The following is a 23284-nucleotide window of genomic DNA, read 5'->3' as shown; positions in this document are numbered from 1 at the left end:
ATATTATATATATATATATTATATTTTTAACAATAGGAGATGTTCTGTTGTTCCTAATTGCACATCTATTACTAGTAAGTAGTAAGGGTATCTCTTGTGTTATAAATTGATCGTTTATCCACTTAACCACTTATGTTTGTGTGAGTAGGTATGTAAGGATTAGTTAAGGGGAATTTTTTTTATGCACAAATTCATGAATGCTTCTACGTAAAGATTCTAAAGAAAAACAAAGTATACCCATTCATATTCTCATCTTATTCACCATTCTCACTCAACTCACCCAAAACAACCCACCTTGGTAGGTTGAGATCTCTCTTCCATATAGTTCACAAATTCAATTTCGATGGACCAATTCATTCCTCCTTTGCCACAATTGGCTTCATCATCCGCGATCATCAAGGGAAGACCCTCAGAGCATGCACCTACTAGCCTAGGAACTAGGAAAGGCCCAAGTCCACATAGTAGAAGTCACCAGTCCTAGCTATCCAAGAAGGTGTACAAAAACTTATAATCCAGGGAGACAATCTTCTAGTAGTGACTTTAGTTCAAGGACACTAGGAAGTACCTTGGCGAATTGCCAATATCATAAAAGACAAACACTCCCCTCAAGTCTTTTGAAAATTGGAATATTAGACATATCTACATATAAGCAAATAAAGTAGCAGATTTTGGGTATTTAGTTGATTCTCATTTTCTCATTGAAACTTGTAATAACTCAACTCTAACATCAATTTTTGTAAACAATGTATTATGAGTTTCTCTTGTGCAGAGGACCTCCTACTACTACTTTTTTAGTCTTATTGTATAAAAAAATTAATCAATTGATGATATTATGTATATAATATGGGTTCTTTTAATCCGGTGCATAGTATAACTAATTGTTTTTACTTTTGCTTTACAAAACAAATATATAAGCATAGTCAATTAATGATATAATTACTTAATATCTGAAGAGAGAGAAAGAAAGATGAAATTAGATATTATGAGTTATGAGAATTATATCCTTAGTTAATTGTGTCATATACATTCCCGTGTGCTAAATTAGATGTAGGAGTAATTATGAGTTATGAGAATTATATCCTTAGTTAACTGTGTCATATACATCATACTTACAATTACATTTTTTTGTTGTACTATCTCCGTTTTTTATCTCTCTCTTTTTTCTCTCTAAAATCCTAGTCTCTTTTACCCCTTCTTCATCAGTTAGGGGCTGCCATGGATGATTTCATCCATGGTAAGCCCCTTTTGCGCTTTTATTTTCAGTTTTTATTTCATTTTCTTGTTTTGTTGAATAAATTAGTATCTCTTTATGAGATTTCTTCAAACCCTATTATGGGGTTTTTAGTCTCTGTTGTGGAGATCTCCTTCTCCCCTATGAGAGTTGTGAGTGTAGTTTTTTTGTTTTTAGGTATGAGAAATTGTTCTTATTGGTTGAAGTTCGAGACTCAACATGAAGGTATTGGAATCTCGGATGCGGTTAACATGGTTCGATCAAGAATGTTCTTCCCAAACTATGTCAGAATGATAGACTTCCTCATCAATAGCTGTTTGATTCAGCAAATACAAGGGGGTTGCGCTGTATTGCTCGATTTGGTTCATTATAGGTTCTTCGAAGACGAATTTGATTTAATCTTGTTTAATTGTATCTTGTTTTTCTTTAATATCTATTGTAGATGCCGTTTGGCCTTCAATTAATGAAATTTCTCTTTACTTGTCAAAAAAAAATAAAATATACATCATACTTCCTCCGTTTCTTTTTACTTGCAATGATTTGACTTTTACACTATTCACCAACTTTACTTAGTTTATGTTTGGTGATTTATAGTTAAGGAAAAATAAATTCATGTGAGATCTTGTTAGATTTGTCTGAATGTATATTGTCCAAATATATACTTTTTATAATTTTTATTTATTGGTAAATAAACTTATTGATGGTTGAAATTATGCATTGACAAGCGTAGAAACAGAGGAGTATATATTCTCGGGTAGTCGGGTCTCGATACGTAGGTTTGAAATAACAAATTAACAATATAGGTATATACTTCCCCTTCAGTTCGCCGGCGCTCGCGGTGCTGCGCTCTCTCTCGAGCTGGCCACAAAACAAGGTTGATTATCTGATTTTTCGCCCGAAATTGATTCGATTAGGTTAATTTTGTTGAAATAGATTTGGCTGATCGCCCATTTTAATTTGATTTTACATTTTACTGAATATTATTTGGCGGTTTTCTACTTTTGATGATATGGGCATGTTTCATTGATTGAATTTTATGGGCATATTTCGTTGATTGGATTCTGGATTTTATGGGCTCTCTGAATTTCCATGTTCTTCTTGGGATATATAGTATGATTGTTTGAGTTGATTTTTAGATGTCAATAAACTGCAATTATCTTCAATAATGAATACCCATTTTGCTAAATATGCTTTTGAGTTGAAATCAATGTGCTTTCTTCTTGCCCAATTTGATTTGAAAAATATATAGTATGATTGTTTGAGTTGAAAAATATATAGATGTCAATAAACTGCAATTATCTTCAATAATGAATACCCATTTTGTTTAAAAGTTTTGCTTGTTTTTGGTCCAAAATGAAGTGTCTTATTATCTATAACCTTGTCAAATAACATAGGGAAATTCTTTAAAGTATTCATTTATGAGCTAACATGGACACTCAAATAGGATATGCAAAAGTGGAACATAGAGGGGGTTGTGCTGAATATTCAAGTGTTAGCTCTTGAATTATGTAAGACTACTACAACAAATGGTGTTTGTGGAACTTAATCAAACTTATCATTATGCAGCTTTAGTTAGCAATGATAGAATTGCGTTAGCTTTTTTCTTATGACTCTACAGGAGCCATTAGGCTTATCTTGGTTGACCTGACGGTTGGCAAAGCTTAATAAGCACGAGTGGTTTGTCAAAGCTGATCCTGTACATTGTTTAATGTACAGGCACTGCGTTTGGGTCTTATTCAGATAGGGTAGAAGCTTTTCCAAGACAAGTAACAAATGTAATTGTAAGGTTTAGAAGTGGTTAGAATGACAAGTTAGGAAATTGAGGGTTGCTTCCATGTTGACTTTTCTTGTTGGTTGTCCAGATAAGTAAAGTGGAGTATTTATCATATCTGCTTCATCACTACCTGTTGTTTCTCACTCTACATGTCCGTAGTACCACATTATCTGTATCTTTAAATGCTTATTTTCTTTTAATCTGTTCAATTCTTGTTAGTTAGATAGGGCTTTGACAATCAGAAATGCTATTCCATCATGTCAGCTAAGTCCATTAGGGTTAATTTATCTAGATTTGAAGAGCCAAGTGACTGCAATATCCTCAAAATTTCTTGTTAACTCTTTAGGGCCACTGCCTAAGCATTGTTTAGTGTTAGTGCGCGCGTCAAGCAGGATTCAGGACTCAAGACTGCAAACGAGGATCTATCCCTTGACAAGGACTACAATATCTAGTATCCGATTTACTTATCCTTACCTTAACTAATCTGACTAACATATAGATTGATTGGTATTTGGGTTTTTATTGTTGTACCATGGGGGTTCAGGTGCTCACATATCTGCTGTACAAACAAGTACATGGTAGTTAGAACAGTTTACCGAGCGACAATGTTTATTGACTCACATATCCTATTGTCCTCGCTTCTTATTGCATACAATGCTTTTCGTCCCAGAGTTGACTTTGCATATGGAAGGTTAAAACACCGAGAATCTGTCTATGTATATGTTATCTCCCTATTGGGTTTTCTCTTTGTTTCTGATGCGTGTGTATCCTTGAAGAAGAAGCTAGTGTTAACCTGTTATATCTGATAGCAAGATTGTATTGTAGGTGTATACCATTTAGATATAGAAATGGCGAGGACAGTAGTAATACTGACCCAGAGAGCAACATTGAGGTATTTATGATCAACTCGCAAAGTGGTCCAGGTCTTCTCTTTCCCGAGGTAGGGATAATATTCTTTTTTTTCCTTAAATAATATTTGAGTTAGCATTATGCTGTTCCTGTAACATTGGCATTCTTCCTCCATGAATCTTGATCATATAATCTGCTTGCTAGGTCAATTTTTTTTATTAAAAGCTAAAACCTTATATATTGAACCTCTATATTTAGGTTTTATAAGCTTTTGTACGGAGTTACTATTTACATTGGTGTTCTTCTTCCATGCATCTTCTTTATTCAAAACATGAGTTCCAACAACTCAGTTGGTCCATATGACTAAACAACTCAGTTCTAACCAATTATTCTCTCAATTACGTTCACTATTTTCTAGGGTTTTACAGAAAACAATGGATGAAATAGACCATTACGAAGTTCTAGGGCTAATTTCAGGCGAAGAAGGATCAATACTCACTGAGAAAGAAATCTCAAAAGCATACCGTAAAAAAGCCCTAGAATTGCATCCAGATAAACACCTCAACGATCCAAATGCTCCGGCTAGATTTCAGAAACTTCAATTCTCTTATGAAATCCTCAAAGACCAGAAAGCTAGGAAAGAATTCGACGAATTACTCAAGGTTAGGAGAGAGAAACAGGCACGCAGCAAGCAGTATGATTCGAAACGACGTCGGATGATGTCGGATTTGGAGGAGAGAGAAAGAGCAGCAGCGTATGTTGATCCGGAGAAGAAGGCGAAAGATGAAGAAGAGAGGATTATGAAGAAATTGAGTGAGGAAATTGCTCGAATTCGGGCCATGATGGCGAAAAAGTCTGAGGTTGAGAAACAAGTGAGGAGTGAGAATGTAGGTAGTGGTAATGGTGGTGGTGGTGGTGTGGAATTGGATAGGAGTAAGGTGTTGAATGTGAGTTGGGAGAAGGTTGTTTCGGATTATACCGCGAGTCGATTGAGGGAATTGTTTGAGGAATTTGGAGAGGTTGAAGATGTTGTTATTAGGAGTTCTAAGAAGAAAGGTCGTGGAATTGTTGTCATGGCGTCAAAAGAGGGTGTGGTAAGTGTAGAAATTCAATTTGTTTTGAGTTTTGGTCATGATTTGATTGGATCTTTGTGTTAATGGTTTTTTTTTTTTTTTGATTCATAGGTTGCTGCTACTGGAGTTATGATTGGTGATTTATCGAATCCATTGCTGGTTTTGCCACTCGAACCGGTTAATCCAGTGCCGTCTGTAAGAGCTCAAGAGCCAGTGGAACAAGATGAAGCACTTCGGGGGAATATTATTGGGGCTGGATTTCAGGCGCGCGAGGATTCGATTCTCGAGAAAATGCGAAAGGTCAGTTCTTTTGGTGTATCTGTGAATTGTGATTGTAGTATTCTTTCTTTAATGTATTGTAATTCTTTGTTAAGAATTGTGGGTTAAAGGTTGAGAAAGATTTTGAGTGAGTTGGTCAATTTTTGGGATTATAGCATACTCTTTCATGTTTAGTTTGCTATGGAAAAAAGGTAATTTTGGCTTTGGAACAAGTGCTACAATCTTATATTTACAGTTTGCTCATAAAATTGCATATGCTTTCATATTTAGCTTAGCTAAGTCTGGATTATTGTTGGAGTCATGTGTAGTGTTTTTTGGAAAGATAAAAGAAGACCTGCAGAATTAGGTGTTAATTTCTGGCTTTCGTTTCCTTTTATCTATCCCGAGGGCCGGGTTTGGGCGTAAGGTGCTAATGCTTGTGCTTCTATCTTCCCATGTCTGTGCTCTTGTTATAGGATGTATTGGAGATATCATCCACTCCATTCTTAAATGTTTTTACCTGTAAAAAAAAAGAACAAATATTATGTTATCATCCAACTTATGCGTAATTGCTATAGTACAGATGACTAGAACACATAAAACCTATCTCATTCCTCAGACAACAATAGGTCTGTGACGCTTCACATGAGCCTAATTAATCTAAACCAACCAAACCTTGAGGTCAGGGATGTAGGTTTTCTGGTGGCAATCTAACAAGAGCATTATCTAGCAATGCCAGAGTGCATAATTTATGGTGCAAAGATCTGAGCTAAGATTATTTTGAATTATTTGTAGTGTATCAGTTAGAACGTATATTTTTGATCTAGTTATTAGATGTGACCTACTCAGTGCAGAAACAGAAACAAGAACAAGAAATGGCAGTTTGCAGAGAATGCAAGAGAAAGAAAAGTTAAATACTTTATTTTCTGCAAAGCTTTTGAAAACATTACCAGCTAGTGTTTATCTACTATTAAGATATGTATTGGTAGAATGGTAAAAAGAAATAACTAAATCCAATAATCCAATCGATCTTCCCCCATTCAGAAAGTTCAAATATCGTCTTAACTCTTAACACTCCAGTACCCCACTTTTGTCATCTCCAACTTACCCTCTATCTATAGTAGTTTGGATGCTCTTTCTACTTTCTAGGCAACTGTATGAATTGAGCTCAGTCAGGGGGAACTGAGGGAGAGAAGAAATAGATCCTTAACTGCTCTGTGTATGCACTTAAATCTTGTAGATTGGAGGGTGATGGGTTGACGTTGAATTCTCCTCCTGCTACCACCTTATGTCCCATGGGAAAACAATTACCCTCATGATGGGTTGATGTTGAGTTGTATGTTTGTTATGTAGAATGGTGGCTCCACCCTCTGATCTGGGAGGCATAGACTGCTGTGCTCTAGTGAGGTTTATGTTCTGCACCAACTTAAGTCAAAGTAGAAAAGTTGTTGAATGCTATACTTTTGGCTGTGCATAAAATGACAAATTCCCTCCGATCAATATACACTAGTATTCAAGGTTTCATGTGAAGTTTAAACTTTAAAGGATTAAATGCAATTGGAATCATGAAAATATGTAGCTGGATTGATTGTTTATCTTCTCTTATGCGTTCAGCAGGATGTTTTGAATTCTCATACTTGAATCTTCACTGGCTTCACTAGGGTATTGAGCATACGTGTTTTCAGTTATAACTCTATATTGGCTGGGTTAGCTTTTCCTTTGATTTCTGTGTTTTCAGTTGACGAGCTGTATGGTATGATGCTTCCTTATTGTTGGTTACCTAGACTTGTCTGGGTATTGAATTGCTCCTTATTTTCCTTATTTTCTTGTGCTGAGCAGGCCGCCGAGAGACAGAAAGCAGCCAAGAAGGAAGAATAAAACAAAGTGCTATTTTTGGGGAGTCCTTGAGCAGAGCCGTGGAGCAGGAGAGGATTGTTGTATCTTTTTCCGGTTTGGTTTCTTGATATCTCTAGATAGCATACAACTCATGTCTTAGAGACATTTAACGGTAGAACCTTGGGCTTCACCCAACAGCCTGTCAAAGGCATTTGACTGAAGCTAGGATTGTCATCGGAGAATTACATCATAGCCCAATGGTCTATGGATACACGTATCGGGTTGGAAGCTACTTGTAGCTCGCAAGCTTAAACACTTGAAAAACCTGTATATTGAATTTACCTTTGTAACATCTTTGTACAATCAGTGTCCATGGAGAATTGTAATATTGAATTTATCTGAGCAGCGGAGAGTCGTTCGCGTTCTAATATCATAAACAGATGCTGGTACCAAGTACCGACTAGTTCATTCATATACGAAATACTCATGGTTGAGACCAACTAGTGGTAAATATTTGTATCTTATAAATTTATAATCTCAAGGTTGTGAGATCAAAATTCATTAGGGATAGTTTGAAAATAGAAATCTCCCTACTCCTCCCAAGGAATCTAGCGGTGTTAAGCTAGATCGAATTGGTCTGTGTGAGATATTGGTCCGGCAGAACTCTTACAACCTTCTCTTTACCAACCCTTGACAAAAAGCTTGCAGTGGATGAAAATAGTTGAGAAAAGAATGATGCTCTTTTTTGAAAATTAAGATTCTCTACTAATATCTCGAGAAAAGGAACTTTCCCTCTTGGTTGAAACAAACTTACAAAGGTTACACGTGCTAATAATAGTGTGATCAAACAAAATTGCATCAGACTAGCAAATAAAATTCATGATAGAAACCTTTGCATACTTCTTAACAAAGCTATTTGTCCTGACCTACCCTGTACATTGATCTTTGCATATATCATGCTGTGCCTCATAAAATTGAGGAAGACTAAATTTTTTGGAATTGGGATCAACAAGTCTCTGTGGCTATTGATATCCTTCATTATGCATAGTCAACATGCTCGACCTGAAGGAGTCGCATCATGCAGGTTTTCGAACCAGTAGTGCCAACACGAAGGAAAGAGCAGAGTCAAGTGACGACAAAGCAACAATAAGTGCAGCCACAAGTACAAGGGTGAGGCTGGCAGTCCATAGCTGCAGCCAAAAACAAAATGAAGGATAAAACTTTATTAGATTTCAAGTCACCTCAAGAAACACATGATTTAACAATGTTAACAACCATCTTTGATCTTAGTTCACAACCATATACACGAAGCACTACATTGTATGGCACAACTTAGAGGATTTAGGTATGCAGTTTAGCATTCCTTTATTCTCTAGCCAGAGTCAATACAATATGGATATTTGCTTCTACCAATGGAAAGGAGATAAAATACTACAATTCGGAATCCAAGCAGCATGACTGGGAGTTGGGACAGGGGAGGATGGAAGAAAAGACATATATCTAAGACTGTTATTTATATATAGAGACATTTGTCAGAAACAACCTTTTAAAAGGAAGATTTTGTCCGAAACAACCTTTTAAATTTTTTTTTGCCAAGAACCTTAAACAAATTTTTTTTGTCAAAAGCAACCACATGATGTCATTCCGGTGTTGACTCATGTTTTCCGGCATTGACTTCTTAATTAACCCAATTAACTCCCATTTCCCTTCTCCACCAACCCCGCAACCCCCCTTCCCCCCTTCCCCACCCCACAACCCCGCAACCCCCCTCATCTTCCCTCTACCTCGCAGCCCTCGTCCCCCTCCCCTTCCCCTGTTGAATCATATAACCCCCTCCCCTTCCCCTATCATCGCACAACCCCGCAACCGCCTCCCCCCTCTCGCGTATCCCCGCAGCCCCCTCGCACTCATCCAAAGCCCCACATATCTAAACCTAGAATATTTCGAACCCAGATCTGAAGAACCCATAATTTTCGAACCCAAATTTGAAGATGCATGAAATACATGGATGCGCGGGAGGGCCAAAGGGAGGGGGGCCGTGGAGATGCGAGGGAGGGGGAGGCGGATGCAGGGATGCATAGGGGGGAGGCGGCTGCGGGGATGCATAGGGGGGAGGCGGCTGCGGGGATGCGGGGAAGGGGGAGAGGGCTACTGGGGTGGTAAGGAGGGGGGGTTCGGGGTGGTGTGGAAAGGGGTGGTGGTTGGTGGTTAGGGTTTCCAATTTCTCTAAAATTGGAGGGAAATGGGAGTTAATTGGGTTAATTAAGAAGTCAATGCCGGAAAACATGAGTCAACACCGGATGACATGTGGTTGCTTTTGACAAAAAAAATTTTGTTTAAGGTTGTTCTTTGCAAAAAACATTTTAAAAGGTTGTTTCTGACAAAATCTTCCTTTTAAAAGGTTGTTTCTGACAAATTTCTCTTATATTTATTATGCTCTTTGTAACCAAAACAAGTATTAGACTATTAGTTATACTTATTTTGTCAATTTCAATCACACCAATGTGTTCTATTCGGATTCAAATAACAGATTACAATGAGTCTTATGGTAATCTCAGGCAATATATGGTGAGATGTCCCATAGATCTAAAAAACAGGTCATGTCTTCCATGAAATTTACACTAAAAGCACATTTGCATTTAATAGAAGTCCAAAGTTTGCACTTGCTCTTTATATGAAGACACAAAATTTTTTGTTCTCCATGTATGCTCTTCTGGCAATATATTTTAAAAGCACAAGCAAACATACAGATATACTTTGAAAAAGTTACATGTTCAACACAAGCAAGGCGTATAAGGCTACATTCATGCACTAGGTAATCTACCCACTACAAGCACAAATTTAAAAGGAAATGTGTTGTTATCGTGAGTTCATTCTACTATTCAAATCTATTTCTAGTGGGTGGAATACCACTGGATAAACAAAGTTTTTCCCAGCACGACCTAATCCTTCCACTGCAACAAAATTGCAATGCACAGGAGCAGAATTCACTAAAAAGTAGTCAAATGTTTCAAGTTGGGCAGTGTGCTAGGAACTCTATCTATGCACTTTCAAGTACCAGACACTAGACCCAGTTGGATAATTTTATGCATCTCGAAAGCCAAATCAACATCTATAAATATATTCTAATAATTTCAAGGACTTATATAGGCAATTACACTCTCAACTAAGGCACCTATGAAGAGATGTCCCATACTCCCATTGATCTAAGTGATCTAAACAAACATGGATACATGTTCCATGAGAGCTAAAACTAGCACCAACTGCAAAGATGATAAACCTAGTCTCATCAACACTTCTAAATCTAATACCAAGTTCACCAACACTTCTAAATCTAATCCCAAGTTCACATTTGATCTTTGGGCCGGGACGAGAGAACATTTCTTATCCTCCATTGGTGCTCTTCATGACATTGTTTTAAGGGGCATCTTCTAGCATGTTTTCAAAAATCCAAACAAGCATAGATTAGAAGTTTAAACAAGTATACAGTCAACTCAAGCAGAAAATTGCTATTCCACAGCACCTAAGTTGCAATATACACATCAAAGATTTTACCAAGGTTTTGACCAAAGATTATACCGTGTCCTGAAAGCTCGGCCATTCTATGTACTTCAACTGCCCAGGTTGTTGAACAAGGAAAGCAAGCAATGTTTTCAAACCCCTGAAGTTGATATCATGCAACAAAACACTCAAGTTAATCTACAGGTTACTCGAATTCAAATACTCTCTAAGTTTACAGAAGTGCTTCTTATCCAAAAACCTGATTGTTTCCTTAGAATAATGTACCCAAAATGGGTCCTCATCATCCTCATTATCAAATTTCAAGCCATAACTTCCTCCCCTAGACATGGCAAACAAGGGTCGAACCCACTCCATTCGAAGAGAACGGATCTTGCACCTAGATTTCTAGCAAAAAATATGACGGGAAGTTTAATTATACAAAGCACTTGAATGTTTACAAAAATCATTATCAGTAGAACAATAAACTGTAATTTACCCATTTTGGTACAAATTTAAAAGTAATCAAGCCTGTAGTGGTGGCTTCAGTAGACATTGAATATCCAAATGAAAGCATAGGGTTGTCATTCTTAAGACTCAAAACTGCATCAGTTAGAAGGGAAGTTAAGGATCTGCTTTTTTCTTTTGGCAGCGAAGAATTTGATTAATAACTTTAGTATAACAGTAAATGAGGTAAAAGATAAATGAGGTGAGAACCTGAAGAATTTGACAACAACCCAGAAACAGTAGCCATTTTTATCAGCAGCAAACCTGGGTAGCCTGCAAATAGCAATAGAAACTAACCATTATTCCTAATTGAAAAACCTAACTCTAGCAATTGTAAAATTGAGAAGAAATTTACGATAGCCTTGAACAGTTACGGACCCACGAATTTTAATATAGGGATACATACATACAACAAACACAAAAGTAGTGGAAAGAAGGTTCACAAAAATTTGTTCAATGCATAAGTCTTACAATCAAAATATGCATAGTCATACAACCAATTTCGCTTAAAAGAAACATAAGGCTAAACTACAAACTAAAATTACAATTGCATCCTACAAGCCTTTATATTTCGAAATCAATAAATGACATCTTCATCAGGAACTTGTAGGAATACATCCTTTTTAATTTAAGTTACCAGAGTCGACTTGGGTGTATCATTTGTCATTTCTTAATCGAATTAATATAAATTAACCAATTGTCATATTTGATTTCACTTTCAATAAGCCTCTAACTAATGAATAATATCAACATTCAACAATTTACATCCCTAAATAAAGTTCCTATTTTTCCATTTATGTCTGTCCAGATTTCTCATTTCCTCATTTGATCTTGGTCCATTTTCCATCAATTGAAATATTATTTAGCTTATATTTTTTTTTTATCATATTACCCACCTCCTTACAAAGTACAAACAAGATGTCCACATTCTCTCTCCTCGATGAACAATTCATAAACAATATATCAACTTAAATTTTTAATCACCTATGATTGCTCCTCAATACTTATCCCCGAAATAAACGGAAACTCTATTTAGAAATGGAGAGAATATTTAAATAATCTAGGAATGTAATATAATGAAAGTATGAAAATTGGAAAACAAAAAAAAAAAAAAAACCTAAAATAAAACTTACTGTCGACAGTCGACTGAAGTGGGCGGCGTCGAAGTGCGAATTCGCGTGAAGGATTTGCTTTGGTGAGTGGTGCGTATCCGACGGCCACTGATGGTCGGCTCCCGGCGGTCTGCGCCTCTGCGGTCGGCAACGGCTGAGTGGAAAGTGGAACTTAGCAGTCACAATGAAGGGGGAAGAAAGAATAGAAAGAATGGATAATTAATTGTATGGAAGTCGTCTCGAGACGCTGAAATGGTGAGTGTAGAAGGAGCTCGTCCCAAATTAGCAGTCGTTTCAAAATATGAGGCAGGCACGATATTCGAGGTTGACCGTTAATTACTTGTAATTTATAGTATTTTTCAAGACAAATCTAACTGTATAATTTTTAGTTATCGTATTTGATAGATATTTGTAGTTAAAGTAAATTTTCGTAAAGCTTGAATGCCTTATATTTTGAAACAGAGGGAGTTAAACCATCCAACTTTACTGCTTAAGCTTTTTTTTAATTATTAGGAAATAAAATTAGTTCGAAGACCAATCCCTACTAGGCTACTAGTCTGTAGGACACACCAGCTCATAACCCATAAATAAATGTCCTAACATATTGTTGGGATGAGGATCCGAACCTAGGCAATACCTTGAAATTCGAGGTGGTACTCCACTAAGCTACAATCTCTCCCTCTTATAGTTTAAGCTATTCAAACATCTATTTTTTTAATTTGTTAGAATAGATATATTATATACAACTTTTTGCAAGAAATAACATTTTATGATTTGCAGGCTATCGAACACCTTGAAATTTTATGCGTTTGCGAATAATAAACTTGTCCTATTTTTCGACATTACCCAACCAAATTTTAGTGACCCACTCAAATCTCTCATGCGTTCCACAGGTGCGTCGGGTTTTTATACTCTTATGAGGGGAAAACATAAGGGAAAGGGTGGGAAGAGGAAAAATTCGACACGTGCGACATTGATTAAAAAAGTGGTATGTAAAAAGTTGAAAATTGGTGGGACAATGCCAGAAACTGATGGATAAACGCCTAGAAATAAGGTATGGTTGTATATCGCAACAAAATAAAAAATTTAGGTCTTAAGTAGTCAAAGAGATTGTAAAAGGACGTTTCTCGCATAAAGTGCTACATAAAAGATATGTGTTGATAAATTATGTTTTTTTTTACCGTTTTTATGAAATCTGTTGTTAAATTCAACTCGATATATATATACTTCTAATTAGATTTAAATTTAACTGAATTAAATTAATTTTTGTTGAATTGAACTTATTTTAGTTGAACAGGTTTTCGCTGAATTGATTGAATTTAAGTGTACTGAATTGATAAAATTAAAATTTAAAAGGATTCGACCTTATTAAATGGAACATATTTTTAAATGAACTAAACAGGGTTGAAGTATTTCATATGGATGCTTTATGTAAATTTAGTGCTCCCTCCTTCCCATTTTAGTTGTCAAAATTTTCTTTTTTAGATGTCCCAAAATAGTTGTTAGTCTAAAAAAAAAAAAAAAAACAAAGACATCCATTGTTCCACTAAACTTAATTTAAAGCTACAAAGTTATATAATGGATGGGAAACAACATAATCAATGATGTTCCTTTTTTTCCATACATGACACTAGTATGGACGGAGGTGTATAAATTATGAGTCTTTCCGAGAAAAGTGGTTGTTTTGAAAAAATTATAGTCCCAAAAGTTGCAAAAATACCACTACATTACGCACTATTTATAATATAAGTTGTTTGTGAAACAAAATTATAAGCTTGTAATTTCAATTTGTTTATCCCTATCTTTTCAGTTTTGATTATTAACTTAATAGAATAATCTCTCATTAGTCATGTGAAAGATCTTAGTTGTTGAGACTGTTCTAGCTAGTTTAGGTAAATGATTAACACATCTTAACCCTATATTTTGCTAAACTAGATCTCTAATTACTCTCTCCGTCCTATAATAATTTTAAAATTTTATTTTTTTGTTTGTTTCAAATTAGTTTTAATAGTTTCATTTCTAATATAGTACCACCATTATTATATTAATTTTCAACACTCATTTGGCCCATATTCAATTTTTATCAATACATAATCTTTTCTCTCCTATTAGTTGAGCTACATACAAAGAACCAAAAGATGTTAGTGAACTCTAGAAAGAGAAAGAAAAGGCGAAAAAAAGTCCCCAAGTTTCCCCACTGTTCATCTTCCCCAATGCTCCATCCAACAAAAGCCAATTTTTTTTTATCCCAACCGAACCATCCAGCTATAATCCTCTTTGGACTTTTCCCAATTTCTTGGTTCCCTTACAAAGAAACCATGAAATCCAAAACATTAATCATGAAACTTTTTGGGTTTTCCCCATATCTGTCTATCTCTTTAGTTATCAAGGATTTACAAAAGCTAGCCTAAGTCATCTTTACTCGAAAGAATCAACAATCATCATTTCAATCTCTAAGAGTTGGATTAAAGAATACTCATCTCTTTTTTGAAATCATTAGTAATAGCTATTATGATGGCTATTAGACCTCTCCCTATGGGTGCCAGGCTCTTCAAATATAAGACAACTGCCCAATCGTGGTGACCACAACATTTTCTTCCTCCTTCCCAATTGCAAAAGCACACTTTCATCCACTCAAGGGAAGTTTTTTGCCATTATTCACTCTTCTAGTCATAATTACTTTTCTTTTTACATGTTTTGTTTGAAGGTATTTGTTGGCTTTGCTGATTTAACCCAACGCCCTTCCCCTCTTAAGTGTGATTTCTATCCCCAATGCCCCCTTCTGTCGATTCACATTCCATGCACTATGTGCCCCCTGCACTATGTATACTTGTTCTATCCCCTTTTTTGGGTCCACCTCACTCACTGCACTCTTCTTTTTTCCCCATTCGGTTTTCCCATCATAGTGTCCCTCTCTCTTTCTCCATTAATGTCAGCAATCCCTCCTAAAATCAACTATATATGCCTCTCTCCTTAAGGCTCATTGTCCTACTCATACCATTCCCCTTCACACTAGTCGGCCCGATATCCCTGCTAATTCCATTATGGATCACAATCCTTGTATCTCTTCTACCTCCGATATCATTCCTACCTCAAATTTGGATCATAACAATCACAATACACCTACCTCTCCCACTGAATCAAGGGACGTAAGTCCTAGATCCAAACCTTTCAAATTCAACTACCCCAACTATAATCGTCCATGCCCTTGCTATAAAAGATTATCTCCTCACAAGCTTCCAACGAACTATTTGGTCACAATAGAAGCACTTGGCATTTGCGGATACCTTTTCTTTGCCGTTGTCCGTGGCTTATCAGCAGTCTTAGTGGCAACTTGCTTGCCCTTATGTTGCTTTTTCTTGCCAGCCCATTCCTTCTTTAAACCCTTTCCCTTTTGAACCATAAGAACTTCCTTCTTAGGTGCAAAAGGGATGTTTTGCTTGGCAGTCATGAGCATCCCATGTAACTCAACAAGGGTCTTGGTCACCCCATTCATATTAAAGTTCAACCTAAATTGATTGAACCCTTCATGAAGTGAGTGCCGTATGATGTTAGTAGCCAACTCTTGGCTATAAGGAAAACACAACCTCTCCATTGCCTAGAAATAATCGATCATTTCGAAGACATGAGTGGTGACCGGCTTGCCTTCAAATAACGCATACTCAAGACTAGCCTTGTGAGTATCATACCTCTCAATCTGAGCTTGTTGCTGAAACATGGTTTTCAGCTGTCGAATTATTGTAGGCATCCAAGCTTGTCAACCTATTTTGAAGGCTTGGTTCCATAGCCGCGAGCATAAGGCAAGTAACAATTACTGACCTTTCTGCAATGGCCTTATGGGCCTCCTTTTCGGCTTTAGTAGAGGTAGCAGTTAAAATTGGGATCGTGGTTTCAAGAACATCCTCTTGACCTTCGAACCTAAGAACAATTCTTAAATTTCTTTCCCAATCAAGAAAGTTGTTCCCGTTCAACTTATCATTCTCAAGGATTGAACGTAAGTTAAAAGGTGAATTATTGTTGTTACCAGACATGATATCTACATAGAAGGCAAAAGTAATAAGTATGTTTATCATAATAGGTTTTAACAAATTTTAGACATTTTAAAATAAAAGTCATGCACTTGATCAATTTCAAAATGTTCCTTTTTGAAATAAGTGATTCTAAGATTTTATCAAACATGATTTATAAGTGGACTTTGGCCTCTACTTAAAACCAGGTTTTAAAAGGTAAGTAAACTCTTTTACTAATTACAACAATAATTGTAATTCTTAGTCGATGGGTGATTGCCAAGGTGATTATAGCTCCGAGGTAAGGAATTACCCACAACATTGGGGAAAGCCTTCCTAATCCTAGACAGAGTTTGTCACCCCAACACAAAACCCAATCATGTGCTACGAAATCCAAAAATGTTTTGATGAATTTGTTGGGCCAAACTAAATTTCGAAAATTTACTCTAATTAGCCCAAGATTGGAAGTAACACTCTGCTTTGGCAGAACTTATTACTAACGATCAAGTTTTAGTAGGTGTTTATTTGGAATAGCAAAAACCCAATATTTTATTTTAAGGGACCTAAGTAAATTCTTATGTTGATTTAACTACTAGCGAACATTTAAATAATTAAACACAAGCATAATAAACTTAGAAAGCATTTAAAATAAAATACTTAAATGCAAAATAAAATGTGATCCTAGTATGTCCCCTGAACCTAAAGACTACTCTTTAAGGCCTCCATTGTTGAATCACCATGGATCTTCATCTTTGTGCTTCATAGGATAAGATTGAATCACCATTCTTCTTATTACTACTTGAATAAATATATTTTTTTGTAATTATAAACTAAAATATTACAAAAATACCAATGATACGTAGATCATATTTAGATTACAAAAATACATTAACGATACGCAGATCGTTTTTTTTGTCCAAGTTTGGGCCATACTAGTCACAACATACATCCGTAACATCAAATATATAAACATGCATTTTGATCAACTATTAAAAAAAATTATCATGCTTTAACAACTTTAAAACATAATAACACCATCTAGATTTAATCTCAAATCAAATCAAATGGTTAGTACCTTAAGATAAATTTTAATTTATCTCTTAAAGTCTCTAAAATATTAATCTAACAAATTTAATCAACTATAAAATTTAAAGAACAATACTTGAGCACTTTTAGGCACCACATATATTTTAATCACAATAAAATATAAACATAGCATGATATTTAATCACATATACTAGCATGATAGATCTAATCAACCTATTAAAACTAACAACCTATAATAAATATCATAAAAGTCAACATCCAACATAATTTTAATTCATTTAAATAGTAGCATAGGATACCAAGGTTAATAGCTACTTAATATGCATTAAGTGATAAACGGATTAAACGTCTTAATCCATTGAAGAAAACGAGGCGTTGCGGCCAGAGCACCGCTCGCGACCCGCAAGCTGCGTTGCCACCCGCGAGCTACGTCGCCATCCGCAACCTGTGTCGCAACCCGTGAGCAGGGCACTGCTTTCATTTTTTCCGATCTCAATTCAGGTAATTTTAATCGATAAACGTATGATTTTATTTATACATTAAAACATTTTTACGCATAAATAAATCATACTTGGCCTCAATTCAAGAATTCATGCCAAAAAATTATACATAATCATATTAAGCATAAAAATGCAAAGCATGCAATTCATGAATCATACATATATATCATATTCTAATTAACAACTTAATTAAAACATGAAACAATATAACAATTATATATATATATATATATATATATATAATTTATATATATATAATATATATATATATAATTATATACACACATGTATTGAAAAATGTATAAACAACTTTTATACTCCCACTAGATTAAAATCCTATTTTAATCATGCAAACACCGTCCTCATGCTAATACCCTCCCCTAAATGAATTAAAAAAATGAAGGAAATGTAATCCGAACTTAGTAGTTTCGTTGTCATGAATTTGAGATATCATATTTTATATATTTCTTATTTTTGCGTCAATCTTATGTTCTTAACACGTGGCTTTTAATTTTCTTTTTTTTAATAACAACAAAATAACTTAAATAATGATAACAATGACATTTAAATGGTAACAACAAGATTAATAATAATTACCAATATTAATAAGTACAACACACAACAACAACAACACACAACAACAACAACAATAATAATTCTTTGAACAAATCTACTAATAAATAATAATACCACTTTGTATTTTTTTTATTTTCTCACTTAGAATCTTGCACTATTCACAATTAGATAGAATCTTTTAGATTTTTCTCAAATATAAGAAAAAATATAGTCATGTGGGTCTTGTTTGATTCGTCTCAATGAGTACTTTATTAATATTCAATTATTATAATTTTAACTAATATGTAATGAAAGATATTTAATAATAATAATGAGTTTTTGAATATAAGCATGATATGAACTGATTTGATCTGATCTGATCTGATCTGATTAGATCTGAAATAAGCAAAAATAAGGTGAACTGAAATATATGTTATACTTTTTTTCTTTTCCAAATTGGTAAGTTTTAACCTATTAAATTACCAACTTACCCTTACTTATAAAAATTAATCAAAATTAAACCTATTTAATTTAACCAAATTTAACCTAAATTAACAATTAACAATTAACCACCATCCTTCTTCCACCCACCCTAGCAGTCCAACCCCCTCCCCACCACTGCATCAGCTCCCATCTCCACCACTGCAGCATCCCCCACCCCACCACCGCACCCGTCAAAACACCACCCCACCACCGCACCCGTCAAAACACCACCCCACTTGCCGAAAACCCTACCCCATCCGCCGAAAACCCCACCCTACCCGTCGAGAACCCCACCCAGCCACTGAAAATCCCACCTACCTACCCCTTGAAAACCTTACCCCATGCACTGAAAACCCCACCCCAGTCTCGAAAACACCACCATACTCGCCAAAAACCCCCACCCACCCCTTGAAAACCCCACCCCACCCGTCGGAAACCCTAATCGCGCGGTTGCAAGGGAAGGAGAAGGGGAGGGGGTTGCGCGCAGCAGGAGAAGAGGAGGGGGAGGGTGTCAATGGTCGTTTTGGTGGTGTCGGTGGTCGATTTGGTTGTGTCAGTGGTCGATTTGGTCTTATGATGGTCGCAGCGATGGCGCACTAATGTGGCCCACTGGTGGTGGTGGTTCACTGGTGTGTTCCGCACTCCCTTTAATCCCCACCCTTTCTCTTAATCTCTTATTAAAATTTTGCCTAGGCAATTGAACTTTTCAAAACTGTAACATGTAAAAAAAAACGGAGGAAGTGTGATAATATAGAACTTGTGTGAGAAGACGGTGGATAAGTATTGTTAATTATCAAGATAATATTCTTTATTTTAGGTTAAGATTTTATTCACTGAAAATCGAATATACCTCTCATTGTTGAGAGGATACAGTGCAACAATTAACTAATTCTTTACTTTGAACAGTCAACTACTCCTAATTCTTTATTTTTGTATTCATACACATAAGCAGAAGCAAAATTGCACCAACATTAATGTATTCATCCACCTAAGCAGAAGTAAAATTACTAACATTAATGTATTCACAAAGCTTTGTGCATGAACACAAATTCACCATACTAACAAAAACAATCACAAAAATTTACTAGCGCAAGAAATTTGGAATTATTTACACATTGAAATATGTCGAATGACTCGATAAAGATAAAATCTTGACATATGTAGACGATTCATCATACATAAATTCACGAATTAAAATCCACTGTATTAGAGAAAGAAAAAGAATATTCATAGCATTTTATTAATATATAAGAAAAAATATATTCATTTGTGGTGGTGTTTGATTCAACTCAATAAGTATTTTATTAATATTCATTCGTTGTAGTTTAAACTAATATGTATAATGTAAAATACATTAAGGTCAAAGAAGTAAATTGAGAAAAGCGCATAATAAAAGCAGAAAAGATTTAAAAAAAAATACAAAAGAAGTATTAGTCTTAGTTGCATTGGGAAAGCTAATTCTACAAAAACACTATATTACAAAAGATATTACATCAAGAGGAGAATTGTATTTTTTTTAATCATAGTGGTTTATTTTAGCTCTGATAAGACATAACTTTGATCATTAACATTGCTTGTAAATTTATTATCATAAAAATATATGATAGAAATTGGAATATGTGTGGAGTGTGAAAGGAGAATCTTTATAGTAGACCTGGGTGTACCATGAGCATGGTACACCCAGGGACATTTTCGTAATTTATTGCAACTTAAGTACACGCAGCCCAAACTTTTGAGCCCAAACTTTTGAGCCTAGGTAATATTATATTTCTCTGATTTCTCTCTCCTCTTTTTCTTTACGTTTCTCTCTCCTCTTTTTCTTTACATTTCTCTCTCCTCTGTCACTATGTCTCTTGAGCAAGTAAAACAAGTCTATCTGCACATTTTTGAAATGATAAAACAATGTATAGTTTTTAAATGAGTAGTTGTTATGTTTTTCATAAACAATTCAATGTTCATGATCAATATTCATTATGTTATTAATGAGCAAATAATGATATAACAAAGAATGATAATGAACATGCTTATTCTACATTCAAAGAGTATAAGCAATTGGTATGAGCAGTAAATTTTTGCTCATTGTTGTATGAAATGAAAAAAAATTTCGGTTTTTGGATTATAATTGTAAATTTATGCTCATTGTGGTTTAAAATTGTAGTAAATAATCAACTGCTATTAAATGAACAATCAATTTTTTGCTGCATTAATAGCAGTAACCTGGGAATAGGTATTATATGAACAAAAAATTTCTCTCTCCTCAACAATTATCATTATAATAACATGCAAATCAAATTATCAATATAGGACGAAAAGAGAGAAAATTACAATCTCATATTCATCAAATCCTATAACTTGCAACCTGTGAAACAATTTCGAATCATTTTGATTTCGAAATTTCAGATCTGGAAGTTTTAATTTATGATTCTGGCGAGAAGAAGAGCGAGAATAAACGCCATAGTTTTCGCCGGAAAGAAACGACGCCTTATCGACGGAAATGAGCAGCAACAAAAGTAGCGACAGCATCGCCGGAAAAAATGGCAACGAAGCACACAGAAGAAGAGAATACGCAGAAGAGGAAGAGGAGAGAGAGGTTGGGTTGTTTCCTCTGTAGTTTTTTCTGTTTCTAAGCATTGGAAGGAAGATGGAGAAAGAACAAATATTACCCAAAATTACCAGCGTGTCCTTAGAGTTCCAATTAATTACGAAAATACCTGGGTGTACCATGAGCATGGTACACCCGGGTGTACCATGAGTGGACTCGTGTGAAAGACTGAAAGTTATATTAAAATAATTATTGGTTCAATTTAGCTCTAGTGAGGCACAACTTTGATCATTAACTTTTTTAAATTTATTAGTAAAAAGATATAATCAAAAGTGCAATATGTGAAAGGTGTGCAAATATTATCAAAATAACTATTAAAAGAGGGAGTGATTTTATTCTATATTATTTTGTAGATATTTTTTAATATACATTATGGATGATAATTGATGATGGAAAGAGTCAGAGAGAGAGCTGAGCTAAATGTTAATGGAGGATAAAGAGGGTCCCAAGGTGGGTCTCACTATTGTATGGGTTCTTATTTCCTAAGATTAGGAGTGGGCTTTAAAAAATGGGCAACCCCTTCATTTAGGAGGGAGAAGAATGATGCGTCTCAATAATGAGTCCAACATCACTTCACTACTTATTGGGCCTTATACGTGAGATGTGGGTTTATCTATTGAACAATGAGTCCCAATAATTCGATTAAAGGTTGAATCAACTAAGGGGTCGTTTGGTTCAAAATAAGAAATGGAAAGGGAATGGAATGGGATGAAAGGATGGAATGGAAATGGAATGTGTTACTTTAGACACTTGTTTGTTTTGATGTAGGAATTGAATCATTGGCCTAATGACTCCCTTACTTTTTGTTTCATGTGGTGTGAGGAGGGTTTCAAGATGGGAGAATCAAAATTGGGCTAGTAAGGGAGTGAAAAAAATGGATAACCCAACCAAACATAAAATAAGGGAGTGTGTTACCTCAATCCGTTTCCAAGCCTAAAATATTTCCAACCAAACGGACCCTAATTCGATTAAAGCTTTTGGTGTCAAGTAAATTTATTTTATGTTTTTTTACTAATCCAACTTTTAGTTCAAAGAAACATTTTTGCCAGATTCGTCAACATACTTGTATTTTAGTTAAATTTGAACAGTAAATAGAAATTGTGTTGTGGTTAAGGGTGATAATGATGCGAGTTGAGTCGAGTTCGAGTTCGAGTTCGAGTTTGAGCTATGTCGACTCGACTCATTAGCATCTTAAGTCGCGTTTGAGTTGAGTCGAGCTCACTCGAGTCGAGGTTTGACCGAGTCGAGCTTTCACTTAATAGATTTCGAGTAGCTTGCAATTGTCTCATGTTAACGCAACAATAAGGCGGAATACTGTTGAATTTAGGTATTTTGATATTGATAATTGGGTATTCGAGCTTCTCACGAGTGTTCGAGTCGACCTCGAGTTCGATCGAATTTACTTGAGTCGAGCTTTAATTGAGTTTTGTCCGAGTCGATCTCGAGTAACTCACGAGTTGTCTTGCCTCATTGCACCCCTAGTTGTGGTGAAGTTATGATGGATCCTTAATGTCAAAGGGTTGCAACATTATGACTATTATTATTAAATGGTGAGGATGTTTATTTTTAGATTTGATAATGATAGTACATCTACTTATATAATTCGATTATAAGTAAATTCCCTCTATATTTGATAGCTAGTATACACATATCAAATATGTGAATTGGAAAGGTATAGAGAATCTAACATAGGAGGTTTTTAGTAGATAAAACATATTGACTTCATTGGGCCGTTTGGGGCACATCTGTAACGCCCCGACTTAACTTATCCTTATTAAGTCAACTAATCAAGTTTAGCAGCGGAAAACCTTAACTTAGTCGGCGCGTTACCGCCGTATTTTCCACTAAGGGAAAATACAAGGCAACATTTAACATTAACTTACATGGACATTTCTTAGATTTGTCACTCTTTACAAAAACACTTTTATAATAGCTTAATTATTCTCTAGAAA

At 35.3% G+C, this 23284-nt stretch overlaps 2 protein-coding genes across 3 annotated transcripts; one reads left to right on the top strand and one right to left on the bottom strand.

The window, feature by feature from the left end:
* The first annotated feature begins 1988 nt into the window (after positions 1 to 1988).
* LOC104903889 (uncharacterized) lies at positions 1989 to 7426 on the top strand. Of its 2 annotated transcripts, XM_010692021.4 has the most exons (5): positions 1989 to 2105; positions 3831 to 3945; positions 4273 to 4948; positions 5039 to 5227; positions 7025 to 7426. In XM_010692021.4, exons 3-5 carry the CDS (start codon positions 4289 to 4291, stop codon positions 7061 to 7063), a joined length of 888 nt encoding a protein of 295 aa, XP_010690323.1. In that variant the 5' UTR covers positions 1989 to 2105; positions 3831 to 3945; positions 4273 to 4288; the 3' UTR covers positions 7064 to 7426. The 2 variants fall into 2 exon arrangements, with proteins under 2 accessions (XP_010690323.1, XP_048491882.1); XM_048635925.2 differs by lacking the exon at positions 3831 to 3945 and having other exon boundaries at positions 2028 to 2105.
* Positions 7427 to 7742: 316 nt separating this feature from the next.
* Positions 7743 to 12414, bottom strand: LOC104903888 (uncharacterized). Its single transcript, XM_048635926.2, has 6 exons — positions 12160 to 12414; positions 11237 to 11299; positions 11019 to 11122; positions 10782 to 10927; positions 10601 to 10682; positions 7743 to 8211 (listed from the first exon to the last, which is right to left on the bottom strand). The coding sequence occupies exons 2-6, from the start codon at positions 11271 to 11273 to the stop codon at positions 8098 to 8100; spliced, it is 483 nt and encodes a 160-aa protein (XP_048491883.1). The 5' UTR covers positions 11274 to 11299; positions 12160 to 12414; the 3' UTR covers positions 7743 to 8097.
* Between the last annotated feature and the right edge of the window lie 10870 nt (positions 12415 to 23284).

The sequence above is a fragment of the Beta vulgaris genome, chromosome 9, assembly GCF_026745355.1.
Source record: "Beta vulgaris subsp. vulgaris cultivar EL10 chromosome 9, EL10.2, whole genome shotgun sequence".
In the NCBI taxonomy this organism is placed as follows: Eukaryota; Viridiplantae; Streptophyta; class Magnoliopsida; order Caryophyllales; family Amaranthaceae; genus Beta; species Beta vulgaris.
Note: the sequence above shows the minus strand (reverse complement) of the source record. Positions and strands in the feature narration are given on the sequence as shown.